The sequence below is a fragment of the Toxotes jaculatrix genome, chromosome 10 (genome assembly GCF_017976425.1).
Source record: "Toxotes jaculatrix isolate fToxJac2 chromosome 10, fToxJac2.pri, whole genome shotgun sequence".
In the NCBI taxonomy this organism is placed as follows: Eukaryota; Metazoa; Chordata; class Actinopteri; family Toxotidae; genus Toxotes; species Toxotes jaculatrix.
The window spans coordinates 10,326,408-10,340,774 of NC_054403.1; the positions used below are offsets into that span (position 1 = coordinate 10,326,408).

Consider the following 14,367-nt stretch of genomic DNA (forward strand, 5'->3'; position numbering starts at 1 on the left):
CTGTCTGTCTGTCTGCCTATCTCTGTTGGTAAAATACAGTCCTTTTCAGGGCTGGAACAGCTGCTACAGGATGAGGTGAGGGGAAATGACATTTGTTTAGCCAAATTAATTCATTTGCATTTGGAAGAAAAGGTTGCCACTTCTAGGCCTTGGTTTTTAACCCCTCCCATTCTTACAGTACACCTATATTAAAACATGTTGTGGGTTTTTTTTTTTTTTTTTTTGGCTTTGTTTTTTTTGGTCTTAGTAGATGGTTTATTTAGAAATTTCCTTGTATCATTACTGTATTTTCTTTTCCTTCCAACAACTCCTCCCATTCATTTGAAGGAATCCTTATTTGGGAGGAGAACGTCTTGGGAGCATGTGCCGTTCATTGAACAGGCGTACTGTGGGCGTGACCTCATCGCAATCATCCAATCAAGTGTAAGATTCTAGCTAAAATGGGCGGAGATTGCGAGGGAAATCCTGACACCCAGTGGCTGGTGGCTGCTAGCGGGGGAGGGGCTTGTAGACGGAAGTGTCTCCCGACTGGCCCAGCTGTCATCTAGAAGAGAGAGGAGACCATTAACACCGGCTGCTTAGGAAATGCAGAAAAAGGAAAAACGCTAGAATATGGCAACATCAAAACGATAAGGTCATGACGCCGAACTGAAGGTAGCTATACCCGACATGTCACCAAATACATGTTTGTCGATATGTGCGGACAGCGGTTGAGGTTGCGTTTCGTTATTTCGACATGTAAAAATGATGACAGGGATTGGTAGGCTGTGTGACATTGAACATACAGGACACGAAACAGACGAGGTCGTTTAAAGAGCCACACACAATTTCCAACTTGTCATGCCCTGGAAATTTTCCGCCGTTCTGTCCTAGATAACGGAGCCGCCAGCGTTAACGAAAAGTCGAGGGACGTTGTAGCCGTTGAATGCGCTTTATTGCCTCCCGGCTGGTTTGCAAATATGCTACAACGTCGCTGCGGTTATCTGCTATTATGCTAGCCTAGCGGCTCGGTGAAGGGAACTACCCCAGATTCAGAGCAGACAGGAGACGTCATCAACATTTTCCTGTATTTAAATGGTTGCGTACGAAGAGGTCATTGCTGAAAAAGGAAGATTATTCGGTAGGTGTCCATGCTGTAAGCCCCCCCCCAGCGCTTGGGCGTCCACAGATGCATTGTAATGCACAGACGTAGTTTAAAATTGACTGCTGGGACCTGCATGATTAATAGGGCACATGGAAGGTGGCGGAGCAGCTGTTAGCTTGCTGCTAGCTGCGTAACGACCTTTGGAGACGTCAGCTTCACCAGCTCGGGCTGTTAGCTGCCTGCGCTGGTTAGGCTGGGTGTTTTCCGTGGTCGCCTGCCTGCTTTCCGAGTGTTGTATTTCATCTAGGCCCTCCATGGCTAAGCGAGTCAATGATTTAATCTCATTGATAGCATCACAAGACCAGGCAGGGTGCAGCCCAAGCACGTTTACTGCGTTTGGCGAGGTTTTTTTTTCATAGTGTAACAGTCTTATTCTTTTTTCCTCCCCGCTCCATTTTAGGATTAAGAAGACGGTGTAAGCCAAAAGTCAACTGAAGATTTACTGGGTGTCCTAAATGGGGGACTACGGGTTTGGAGTTCTGGTGAAGAACAGCAGCGGTAACAAATCTGCTTTCCCTGTAAGGATCCCACCTCACCTCCAACCCCAGCACCCTCACCACCCCTCCAACCCCCCTAGCCCCCCTTCCTTCGTAAACAACACCTGCTCTACAAATGGGGGCAGTGCTTGGCTGTTCCCTACCGTAGCCCAACACAGTAACATGCAAGATGAGATTCTGGAGTCAGACAAGTCCAAAGCCTTGGACCTCCAGGACATGCAGGAAAAGTCTCAGGTCCAGACCCAGCCTCAGGCCCTGTCTCCAGGGCAGCAGGAGGCTGGGGGAGGCCTAGGAGAGCTTGAGGGAGCTCTTCCTGAAGATGGTTCACTGGAGAAAGGTTCTTTGGAGAGCAGCGGTGGTAAGGAGAAATTGAGGATGGAGTCCCCAGTGTTAGGTGGATTTGACTACCAGGACAGCCTGGGAATGGGTACGAGCTGCGCACAGTCCACCTCCTCCTCATCCTCACTGACCAGCTTCAACAACTGGTCCCCTGCTGTCCCATCCACCCAGTCTCCAGTGGTCGGGGAAGACGTCGGAGGGTTCTTTGGCCCGGCTGGCTCCAACGCCAACGGACCTCCCTTGCTGTTCCAGAACTTCTCTCACCATGCTGGCCCAGGCTTTGGGGCTGGGGGTAGTTTCTCCCCACAGATTGGACCGGTCTCCCAGCACCACGCACCCACACCTCACCCTCAGCACTACCACCCCCACGGTCAGGGGGTCCCTCAGCAGCATCGCCGCTCCCCAGCTAGCCCTCATCCACCCCAGCCCTCCTTCCCTCCGCATCCTCATCGCACTGGACCGTTCACCCAGCTGCCCCACCTCACCCCTGCCCAGAACAAACCCCCTTCACCTTGGGGAAGCTACCAGAGTCCCTCCACTCCTACATCCACCTCCTGGAGCCCCGGTGGGTATGGCGGATGGGGAGGCACACAGGGGGTTCGAGAGTATCGGCGTGGGGTAGGTGGAGGCATGACGGGCCTTAACTCTATCTCCCCTCTAAAGAAGTCCTTCCCCAACAACCAGGTAGATAAGATTGTCATGACTCATCTCACACACTGGTCAATCTTAGCAGAACATTGCATTAATCGATATGGCTGTATACAGTACCTTTGGTCAGGAGACTTGTAATGAAACTTATCTATCTGTCGTACAGGTTCCCTCTCAGAAGTTCCCCAGAAATAGCTCTGGCTTCAATCACAAGGGCTGGGTGGAGGACAGTATGAGCCGCAGTGACAGCATCTACCCTTTCCAGGTGAGCATATCACATAGGTAATACTCTGATGTTTATAGAATTACTAGGCGTGTTGTCTAAAAGAATGAAGTTCTGCTCCACTTGACATCCACTCGAAAACATCAGTAGACTTGGACTGTGGTCTTATATGGCTACAAAGTGTAAATATGTGTGTGTCTCCAGGGGTCATTGATGTTAATCCCATTAAACATGCTCATCTGTATCAAATTCAACAAATAAGCCATTGAGAAATATGAGATACGTGACAGTTAAGCCAACTAAATGGATGAATTGAAACTTATTGTGTGTGCTTATGTCTGAGGTCTTATCTAGATCATTTGGTTGAAGGAGAGCACTCCTATCATCTGCTCTGGTCACATGGCCTTCCTCTTGTCCTGATTTGAGAAGTCTTGTGCTTTACTGCGGCTCTGCATGCTCTCAGCCCATTTAGATACAAAGTGAAGCACCCTCTTTTGTGTTATGTATTCACTCATCTTAGCCTTTCTTTGTTTTTGGAATTGTTTCATATACTAATTTATCTTTCCAACTTTGGCTGTTTAATTGTAATTTAAATCAATATCAAACTGGCCGAGTGGAAAGATGCATTTTTCTAGCCACGTAAGTAGCACGTCTTCTTATCTGATGCTGTCAGAAATTGGAGAGATGGTTTTTGATAGCAGAGATAAGCAGGTGAATTTGTGTAACACACTCTGGGATCCATTTTCTGTTTACAGTGCTTTCCTCTGAAGGTCTCTACGGGGATTTTCTCTGCATTTTTTTTATTAGCTATTAGCATCATAGCAAACCATGTTAGGGCTTTTGCAGCTTGTGTTGCTTTAGATGTGATGTGGGAAGCGAGGAGGCTAATTGTTGTCTTCCTCTCTTTCAGCAGGAGAGAACACGGTCCTTTGATGGTTTCAGTATGCACTCTCTGGAGAACTCACTGATTGACATTATGAGGGCTGAGCAGGATTCCTTGAAAGGTTGGTTCCCATACTAACAATGATGAGCAAGGATAGTTATTCTCACCGCTGGCTGAAGATAAATACAGCCGTTTGTTGCATGTATTTGACAGCAAATAGGAATTGGATTTTATTTCACAATGTTGGCAATTGATTGTGTTGACAGCAGGGCTTAAGTTTAAACACTAAAATGAGAATCCTGTGTATCCACAGCAGGTGGACAAAATAACAAATGTAGTAATTGTTAGTTTGGTGACACTCACAATGTCGGTTATTGTCAAGACTTTTAAGACACTTGATCAGCTTGATGACAACTTCTGAATCTTTATTTTGATGCTTTGTCAAACTAATACGTTGTTTTGTCTTTCGTTCGGTGTCAGTGGGTGTTTACTTGTGATGACAGTTATTGTCATTGCAGTTACTGTCATAGAATAATTCTATAGTAATGGCACCAACAAAAACCCAATATTAACTAGAGATCATCTTGTGATGGAATCACACCGGCTGCAACGCCGACATGTTGAGGTTCTGACTCATGAGTACTTAAAACCACCACTTTTGCCATGATGACGTACACACACACACACACACACACACACACAGACTTGCTAGGTGAAAACAGTACCTGCTTAATGGTAATGGTAATGAGCTTTGCCAGTTTATATTTAGTGTGATGTTATTGTGGTATATGTAGGGCTACCAATGTGATACCTGGATTTTAGTAATGACACTAAAAGAATACTATAGGCACAATTTGGCTGGCACTCAAAGTATTGAGGTGGGATACCCAGTACTACGTATATGATGTTTCCTTTGTTCTTTTGCTAATTCTTCTAATCCATTTGGGATACTCTGTAGAAATGGTCTTTTATACCAGGGCCAGGGAGTATTACCCAAAGTTTAGAATATGATTTGGAACATATGACAGTAGCGATAAATCTACCTTTTCTATTTTCCCACTTTCTTTTTTTTCATTAGAATATGAATTAAATGGCCTATAAGCAGGGATGCATATCCAATTTCTGTAATTCTTAAGTGTGTGCCAAAATGTCTCCATAGCAGTGACTGTCAAAAATACCAGAAGCTGGCATTGCATAACTGGTTATGTTCTTGGATCATTTATGTTCCTGTTTTACATTAAAAAAAAAAAAAAAAAAAATCAAAAATCTAATTTTCAAAGTCAAGTATCAAAAGTATTATTTTAGAGTCGGTACAAAAACTCTACACATGTTCCAGTCAGATCAGGTGTCCAGTATGAATGAGATTACAGTTCACCTTTTCCTCATCACAGCCAGCTCTACTGATGCTAATTTTGGCCGGCTGATGCATGTACTGTCGCACTGTTTAATTGTTGTCCACCAAATAACTTCATACTTTGCTCAAATGTGTGCCATTATGAGAATACATAACCTAAAACCATTGAATCATTACGTCAGTGAGATTGGAAGCTATTTATACGTCAGAGAAAGGAATTCATATAATTATTACTCCACTCGAGTCATTTCATGACATGCTCTGAGGCCTCTCCTGTTTTTGTCATAGGACGTTACAGCTTCTCTCACCAGGGTGGAGACGGGCCTCTACCTATGAATGGTATGTAAATGACATGCATACAAATATGCACTGCTGTAGCAGAGGTCAGGGCTCGAAATGAACGTGTGCCAAAGGCAGATATAAAATAATTATGTACTGACTTGCATTTTGAATGCACTTCATTGCCATTTAAGATTTGTTGATAGGAATTTGCTTTGGTGAGTTCACATTAAAAAAAAAAAAAAAAAAAAGTGAAACCTCTGGGTATCATATAACCACACTGAGGTGTCCAATATAACAAGTAGTAAAAACATAAAATGAATGATCGGCTGTGTTAGTCACTGTACTGTGTATGCAACCAGAATGGTTCCCCATAGGGTGTACAGGTATTAAAAATAATAATGTTGTGAACGAGGTTTAGAGACAGTGCAGAGCAAATATATGAGATATGCTGTCAGAGCCAAATGATGTGCCTTTGTTTGTAGTGATATTAAAAATCCAGTCACCGTTTTTCTTTACTTTCCCCATTTTTGATTCTAATTACATGCCATGTTATTTGAACAATTTCACCTCTCTGTCTAGTTTATAATGTGATGTCAGCTGCAGTGTCCCCCCCCTCCCCAACTCACCCACCTCCCCACCCCTCCTCCACTCACTCAAGCGAGGTTTAAATAGATTACATTTTCCTGAAAAGCATTTTGACTATTGGAAATGAGATGGCTGTTACTTTTAAAAGACAGCAGCCATTTTGTCTGGTAATCCAACAAATTAATTTCCAGCCCTGGCAGTGTTTTTACATATATACATTTTTTTTAAAAAGTGTTTTGTGTTGTTTTACATGCAGCAAGAAGTTATGGCAGAAGACGAGGTAAAGTTTGTGAATGTGTCTTAATTTGCTCACTGTTATTTAGAAGGCAGCAATGACCCCTGAAATGATAATGTCTTTATTGTTTTGCTTCTGTGTTTGTCTGCTTGATTTTGTCACTGTCAGTGATTATTTCTGCCTTGAATGTTGTCAGGGTTTGAGCCCCATTTTCCTGTAGGGCTTAAAAGCCTTTCAAGGTTCCCTGTCGAGACCTAATAGTGATAATACTCGTGCTTTTAATGTGTCATTAAAAATGGTAATCATGGCTGCTTTTGTATGTATTTCTTAACATAATTTTTTTTACCCCCAATCAAATTCCCTGCTCACTGTATTAATAGATTTTCAAAATGGTCAGAACTGTGGTTCAGCCTCACTAGTGGCGATCCAGTATGTGTAATCCAGATCATTCCCTCCACTAGGTCATTCCTCTCTGTTCCCCATGGAGGACGAGCGCTCTTTTGGAGAGGACGAGTCCTGTGACCAGGGGCTTCCTGGCCTTGGATCAGCCCACTGTTTCCCCCACCTCAATGGTGAACGTGTGGAACGATATTCTCGCAAGGTGTTTGTTGGAGGGCTGCCCCCAGACATAGATGAAGGTAAAGGCGTGTTATGGCTGTACAGTGGCTTCAGTGCTCAGTGTTTTCTAATCTACATTGTGGCAGATCACAGGCTATAACAAACCAACAGTAAACCAAGGAGGTATTTTTTATTATTTATTAATAAAGAACTGATTACACGTAATACCACAAATCTTATAAAGCGTGTCTCGTACCTCAGTTTAGCTATGGCACAACAGAACATTCTCTCAGTTTCTCTAACATTATGGTGGTATTCAGTATTACTGCTGATTTACTTGCTGATTTGCTAACAGAGTTTCCCTTTTTCAGATGAAATCACTGCCAGTTTCCGTCGATTTGGTCATTTGTTTGTTGACTGGCCTCACAAGGCAGAGAGCAAGTCCTATTTTCCACCAAAAGGTGAGTCAAACCAGTTTTACACATTTGTGCCAGCATGTTGACTCTACAGGTTTGTGATGATGAGCATTTTCTTGTTGTGTGTGCTCATTGTTCTGTTTGTCAAACCTTACCAGGATATGCATTCCTGCTGTTCCAAGACGAGAGCTCTGTTCAGGCCCTGATTGATGCCTGCATTCAGGAGGATGGCAAGCTTTACCTGTGTGTCTCCAGCCCCACCATCAAAGACAAGCCTGTGAGTGTGTTGTCCTGTTAAACTACTTGTTATCCATCTTGCCCGAGTACAAAACTAACACAAATGAAAAGTAGTCTTTGCTTTAGTGTCTGATCTTTGTATGTCACAAAACTGCAAAGTTTGCAGCTCCCTTTGTTCCGTTTGCCCAAATGAGGGCTTTGCGCCAGTAATCAGTTTTCTCACAAAACCCGACTGGTACATATCTGCTTATACGTGTGTACTCTCACGTGGATGTTACAGCACGAAAGGCGACAAATGTGAAAACAGTGACCTCAGCAGTTGGTGCGTCGACACTATTTCACAGCCACTACCAACAACATCCTGTAATATCAGGAAGGAGAACCAAAGAAATTTGTTAATCCATATTAGATAAGCAACAAGCCGCTTTAATTTTCACAATCTAAAGTGTATTGTGCTCATAAAGCAGCAGAGCCTGTCTGAAAGGAAATTAATACATTTTAATTTTTTTTTTTTCCATTTGGTTTTTGTAGGTCCAGATCCGGCCCTGGAACCTAAATGACAGCGATTTTGTTATGGATGGCTCTCAGCCATTGGACCCGAGGAAGACTATCTTTGTAGGAGGTGTTCCTCGTCCCTTACGTGCAGGTAAATGTGTGTGGAGTACCCTAAAGGCATTACATTCCTGTGAATGGAACGATTTATATTCAGCCAAGATACATTTCTGCATTACTATTCCAGTGGAGCTTGCCATGATCATGGACCGTCTGTATGGGGGAGTGTGTTACGCTGGGATTGACACAGACCCTGAACTCAAGTATCCAAAAGGGGCGGGGCGAGTGGCCTTCTCCAATCAGCAAAGCTACATTGCAGCCATTAGTGCCCGATTTGTTCAGCTGCAGCATGGGGAGATTGATAAACGGGTGAGTCGAAGTGAAGTTGGCACCTTCCTACTCAGGTCTTAAAAATGAAGAGTGGATGTTGTTAAATATTAATTTCAACCTATCCGACATGCTGCTGTGAATATGTAGTGATTTTTCTCGTCCTCCATTTTAACACACCTTTCCTGTCATCCATTTTCCCCCTCTCAGGTGGAAGTGAAGCCATATGTCTTGGACGACCAGCTGTGTGATGAGTGCCAGGGCACCCGCTGTGGAGGGAAGTTTGCTCCTTTCTTCTGCGCCAACGTGACCTGTCTGCAGTATTACTGTGAGTACTGCTGGGCAGCCATCCACTCCCGGGCCGGCCGCGAGTTCCACAAGCCGCTGGTGAAGGAGGGAGGGGACCGACCACGACACATCTCCTTCCGCTGGAACTGAGGCGAGAGGGCAAGGCAGGATCGGGGGAGGGACTGAGAAAGGGGTAGTTAGGGAAGGGGTTTGGGTTATGATATGAAAAATAAATGCACTTTTCTTTTAAGTTAAAAAGAATAATTTATTTTTTATTTTTATTTTTTTTTAATTGGGCCTTCTAAAAGAAGTAAATGCTAAGAAGAGAGTGAAATCCCATTTATGTTTTGACTTTAAGTGTGCATGAGCATATGGATGCATTAGATTTGGATTTAGACGTTTTCTGACTTGACTGTACTTTCTTTTCGTGTTAGCTGGCAAAGCTGCTTACATTTGTTGTCAAGAGTAACATAAAATTTAAGTGAGGTTCATCATACCTAAATCAGTATACTAACTATGGAAGTTGAGTTTAAGAAGGGTGCATTTTCTTACTTTTTGCTTGCAGGATTAGAGAACAACTGTACCATTTACCAAAGGTTGAGTGCAAATGGTTGGGTTGAACAGAGGAGAAACACCGTTTCAGATGGTTGGACGACTGAGTTTTTCAAACAGCTCAGTGTATAGTATCTGGCCACGTCAAAAAAAACAAAAACAAAAAAAAAAACAACAACAAAATCTCCCCTCAGTCTGGCACATGTGTTTAGATTGCTGGCATGAGTTTTTAGGTCTTGGTTTAAAAGTTGACACTTTGTAACCAGAAAGGGCAAACCAAAGATTGGCCTAAAACACATCATCAAAAGCAGACACTGATCTGAGGGTTTTCAGGATAATGTTGTGTCCTCTTGTCATGTGACAGAGGAAAGGCTGGAGTTGTCTGGAGTTTCGGTTTCTGGGTTTCAGCTAATAAAGACACAGCCCTCAGGGCTCAGGTATTGGCAGTAGTATTTGCTCACTTTATATTGTCAGGGATATTAGCACTGGAAGCTAACATGCTAATGTAGTACAAACTAATGGGAATGCACAGTCCAGTCTCCCTGAGCTGTCCTCATGGTGTACCACTGCACGCTCTACCATGACTGGAGCTTCTATCACAAGTGTTGTGGTTGGATATGGTAGTAGCTAGAATTTGCTGTCACAGAGATAAAGATATTATTTTATACATGGCCTGCTGATTTTTGTACAGTGTTTTATAGCTGATTATTTTGTCATGAACATATATACATTTATTATGCACTACTTTTCTAAATATTTTTTTCAATAGTCATTTTAGGCACATTTTTCACAGATGGGAGAACTCCTTTTGCAATACCTCATTTTTTTCACTTGGTGAAAAATAATTTTGTACCTTTGTTACTAAGAGATCTGCATTTATGGTAAACTTAATTTAAAAAGAAAATGAATGATATTAATATAATTTTCAATTAGCTTTTATATATTTAAGTGCTGGTAAATCTGAAAATTGTCTGGTGCATTGGTGTGATTCTGTAGATAAAAAAGAAAAAAATAAGGCTATCATTAGCCAGTCATATATGGATTCTCCTCTGTCCTAATAAACATAATTACAGGATCCTAAGGCATGACAAGACCTTTCTAAACTGATTTTGATAGTCTTGAAAATATATTCTGATATTTCGCTCCTAGGTGTAGTCAGTAAGATTATCATTAGGGTAAATGTTTTGGCTTTGGTCAACGTGAAATCTTCCCTTCTATCACCGGAGTGGATATCAGCTGTTTGAATATTTAGATCCTCTTTCTGGAACTGCCTGTAAGTTCTACTTATTCTTGGCATGCATAATGTAATACAGAAATAAAATGGCTAGTGTTAATGCAGGACCTAATGTAATGCACTAGATCTCCTTTTCCCTTTTTGACTTTCTTTTCCTTATCTCTTTGAGATCACCTCTCTTGTAGCCTCTCTTTACATGATGGAGTCTGCCTTCCTTTCACGGACATGATGTTTATGCAATCTACACAGTGACAACACTTTGGATGCGTTTTGTAATGTAGAGGACACTCAGTAGGACATAGGTGAGGAGAGTTGATCACTTGACCCCCTTTGTGATGTGGCATGCTTTGGGACATAACCTGAATGTGATTTAATGTTGCAAGTTAACTTTGAGCCATTATGTGCAATACTTATTCTTTCCAGAAACAAGTCTCCGCAGTGTAAGTCATTTAATCCATATAAACCATGCAGTCATGTACACATTATTTGTTTCCAATTGTTCATGCTGATGTCTGCAAGAAAAAAAACAACTAATTTATACCTGAATTTATTTTTAAACATTAGTTTTGTGCTTATTTACTTATTTTGCTACTACCATGCTACTGTGATTGAAAACATTGTATATACTAGGTCGATAATGTATTTAGCATTTGCTATATTTTCAATTGAAATGTATAACTATCATTTTGATCAGATTTTTGTTATATTTTTGGGGTGATGTGTTAAACTCGTTGACGTGTCTAGTTTTTCTAATTGCTGTATTGTGCTCCACATTTTCAGATGAAAAGAATATTATGTCTGTTAGTATTACTTGATTGCAAAATTTCAATAGTTTTTAATTGTATGCTGGGAAGGTTATATTTATTAACTTTTTTTTTTTTACCTGATATTTTGATTTTTATTAAGTCATTTGACATTTATACGTAAGTTCCAATTTTTATATTTTCTTCCTGATTAATTTACGCTACAATACAGACGTCAGTTTTTATAGTTGGTTTGTAGTATTGAAGTAAAACAAAGATCTAATGTCATTTATTCATTTGCTGCCAACTGTTTGTAACTGTATGCATACATTTGAAGTATTTGTAATGTGAGATGTTGAACGAATAAAAACAGCTGTGAGGAAGAATTATACGCCTAATGTTGATTCACAACAATTAAGTTTCTTCCCTTTATTCAAGTATGTTAAATTATTTGTCTCTTAAAGGTTTTCTGGTGAATGGGAGCTTCATACCTATTACCATTGTTGTGAGAGCACTTTTTTGGAATCAGGTCACAGGTATTTATAGGATGAGGCTTATTTCAGGTCTTAGTGGGTGCTGTGTAGCTCACCTAAACCTCCTGGTTTTTGTCTCAGCAAACCTACTCTGGTTTAATAAAAGCCTGTATTTTGTGTAACTGAAAATAATTCACATCGGCAACAAAATATGAATAAGATTATGGTCAGACATTATACAGCCCTGACGCATAGAAATGAAATGTGATGCATTAGGATGCAGTATGGAGATTATTGAAATGAGCTCCTCCTCTAACGACTGCAATGGCAAAATGCTACTGACATTATAGAATGCCTTTTTTTTATTGTCATTGGACATCTTTTACATGTACAACGAGATGGAAAGCATCTCCTTCTCCAGTGCAACATGTATGAATATACAACATAGAATAGAATAAAAATAAAATAAGATTAAGTTAAGTAAGTTTAGTGCAAGTCAAAAGTCAAAAATTTAAAAATTAATGCATCTGCAACAATAAGCTGATATAGTATAGCAATAATAAGAGCCATTTTCTGTACTTTTTTTCTTTGAACACTATGTTTTACATTACTTACATCATTTTACTCAAGTAAAGGCTTCATGAATAGCCAACCTCCTCCACTCGTGGTTCTTGGGAAATGGTTTGCATTTACAGAGGTAAAGAATTATTTTACTTACATAAATTTGTGCAAACCATGACAGGCAAAAGGAAAGTAAGTCAAAGAATATCCTTAGGAGAAGGCAAATACAAAGTTTTCAAATGTTCAAAAAAAGCTCGTATTTCCTTTATTTCAGTAATGCTCTGGTTCTCTTAGATAGTGGTAGAAAATTGTCTTTGGTCTCAGATAAGGAAGGGAAATGAAAAATTGAATGGGAGAAGAAATCAAATAGAAACATGAGTGGAAATATGCAAAAAACAAAAACAAAACAAAACAAACAAAACAAAACAAACAAATAAAAAAAACATGCAAGACAAAAATGTGGGGCATGTTTTTCTTCTGTGGTGTAGGACTTAGGAAGTTATTTTATCCGAACGACACTGCCACCTGCTGGCTGAAAGCGCAAGAACACAGCGAATCCACACAGTTGGAAGAGTGTTTGTGAGGGGGGGGTTCGCTAGTTAGGACTGTGTATGAGGCCTGGTTTGGATCCAGTCAGTGAGATGAACCACAACCACACCCGACCATGGACCAGGCTGTAGCCCCCTCTCAGTGTCCGAGGTACAAGCGCGGGAACAAGCGGGCTACAGGTGAAAAAAGTCGGTACAGTTTTGAAGTCAAGTTACCACAATTGACCGGTCGCACTTTGTGCGCGAAGAAGGCCCCAAAGGAGGACAAAACGCCGGGCGGACGGATGTTGGAGCAGGCCGCTAATAAAACCAAAACATCTGTGAGCCCAGGAGGAGAGAGACACGGTAATGTATTTGCTAATGTTAGCTAATGCGGTTAGGTTTTGCTAGCTGGCTAGCTGCAGTTTGTGGACCTCAGCAACAGTTTATTTTAACGGTTTATTTAAAGTCTGGCCAACGGTTGAAAATTAGCCTTTTAACTGTCCGTGTATTGTCCTCAAAAATAAATCAACATAAAACTGTTTCTGTTGTGAAATTCAATTTATTTTCACATCTGCTGGCCATTAAAAGCCAGCAAGATAAAACAGCCTGAGAAGGAAAAATCTCTGTGGTTGAACTGTTTGTAACACGTTTGTCATGTCACGGGCCTGTAATGTGGGGTCACAGGTCACAAGAGGAAAAGCCAGTGCTGAGCCTGAGTGGCGTTTTTAGGCTATTGTTTGCGGTATAGTACTGTGAAGCAGGACTCTGTGGTATTGGTAAACTATGCTATCAGCAGGAGAAACCTCGTATTAATTTAACCTTTTTATTATCAGGTGTCGGCACAGATTCTGGCTCTGTTGGCGGAGATGTTTTCTTTTTCTCTCAGAGACCCACCAGCAAATCAACAAACGAGAAGAAGGAGGTAGGCCCCATACATGTATAAAGTATGCACAGTGACAAAGAGTAATAGGAGAAAACACTGAACAATGGAAAAACACATCAAAATCTCCTGAACTAATGTCATCACTGTATGCATATTTGACCCTTTAACTTAATTTTGAAATGACTGGTTTCCCCTTGAGCTTTCTCTATGGCCATAGAGACAATAAGTGTGTCAGCCGAAAGGAGGGCTGTGACTCCCACTCCTCATAACAAACATGAGCATTATGGCAGGGGATCACAGTTCAGCCGTACTGTGTACTGTAGCATCTTGGATGTAAACATTAACCATGCGTGCCGCAATCATTTTGAGGTTAAGCAGCAGTTATTGGCAGGAACTATGTAGAGCCCACTCATTGACTCTGAGGGATGGCATATATAATAATAATAATAATAACTGACAATGGCTGGTTCATGAAGTCATTGCACACCGCAGTGACTTACTGGGACATTTAAATAAAATTGTTAATGTTTGATAAAACCACTGAGTCTGCTTCTCCTCATCCATCATACAGACACACATGTACATAGTATCCGTTGTACCAATGATCTAGACCTCCAAGCTGTTTTATTCCTTCTTCTTTCTTTTCCTGGGGATGTGACCCCTTTCCTGGACAGGCCAAGCTTCTTAGGACAATCTCCAAGATGCTGGAGGAGAACCAGCTTATCAGACAGAGACTCATCACCTTCAGCCAGGCCCACAGATGCTGCACTAACTAAAATAGCTGGTTACTTACTCTGTCTAAAAGACACCATCAGTGTTTCTC

The 14,367-nt window shown here is 41.4% G+C and overlaps 1 protein-coding gene across 5 annotated transcripts; it reads left to right on the forward strand.

Moving 5' to 3' along the window:
• Nucleotides 1-518: 518 nt before the first annotated feature.
• On the forward strand, nt 519-9,303 carry LOC121188240 (cytoplasmic polyadenylation element-binding protein 4-like). Of its 5 annotated transcripts, none has more exons than XM_041047884.1 (12): nt 519-654; nt 1,545-2,664; nt 2,795-2,893; nt 3,762-3,855; nt 5,377-5,427; nt 6,212-6,235; nt 6,652-6,828; nt 7,120-7,209; nt 7,323-7,441; nt 7,933-8,047; nt 8,141-8,322; nt 8,491-9,303. In XM_041047884.1, exons 2-12 carry the CDS (start codon nt 1,600-1,602, stop codon nt 8,716-8,718), a joined length of 2,244 nt encoding a protein of 747 aa, XP_040903818.1. In that variant the 5' UTR covers nt 519-654; nt 1,545-1,599; the 3' UTR covers nt 8,719-9,303. The 5 variants fall into 5 exon arrangements, with proteins under 5 accessions (XP_040903818.1, XP_040903820.1, XP_040903821.1 ...); XM_041047881.1 differs by lacking the exon at nt 519-654 and adding an exon at nt 877-1,120; XM_041047885.1 differs by lacking the exon at nt 519-654 and adding an exon at nt 877-1,120 and having other exon boundaries at nt 3,765-3,855.
• Nucleotides 9,304-14,367: the final 5,064 nt, after the last annotated feature.

What these genes read in the sequence shown, in the direction of transcription:
- LOC121188240 (XM_041047884.1), top strand. Translation starts at nt 1,600, where the DNA reads ATGGGGGACTACGGGTTTGGAGTTCTGGTGAAGAACAGCAGCGGTAAC. An exon ending in AGTCCTTCCCCAACAACCAG is followed by an intron (nt 2,665 to 2,794) that starts GTAGATAAGATT and finishes TCTGTCGTACAG; the next exon opens with GTTCCCTCTCAGAAGTTCCC. An exon ending in TGAGCAGGATTCCTTGAAAG is followed by an intron (nt 3,856 to 5,376) that starts GTTGGTTCCCAT and finishes TTTTTGTCATAG; the next exon opens with GACGTTACAGCTTCTCTCAC.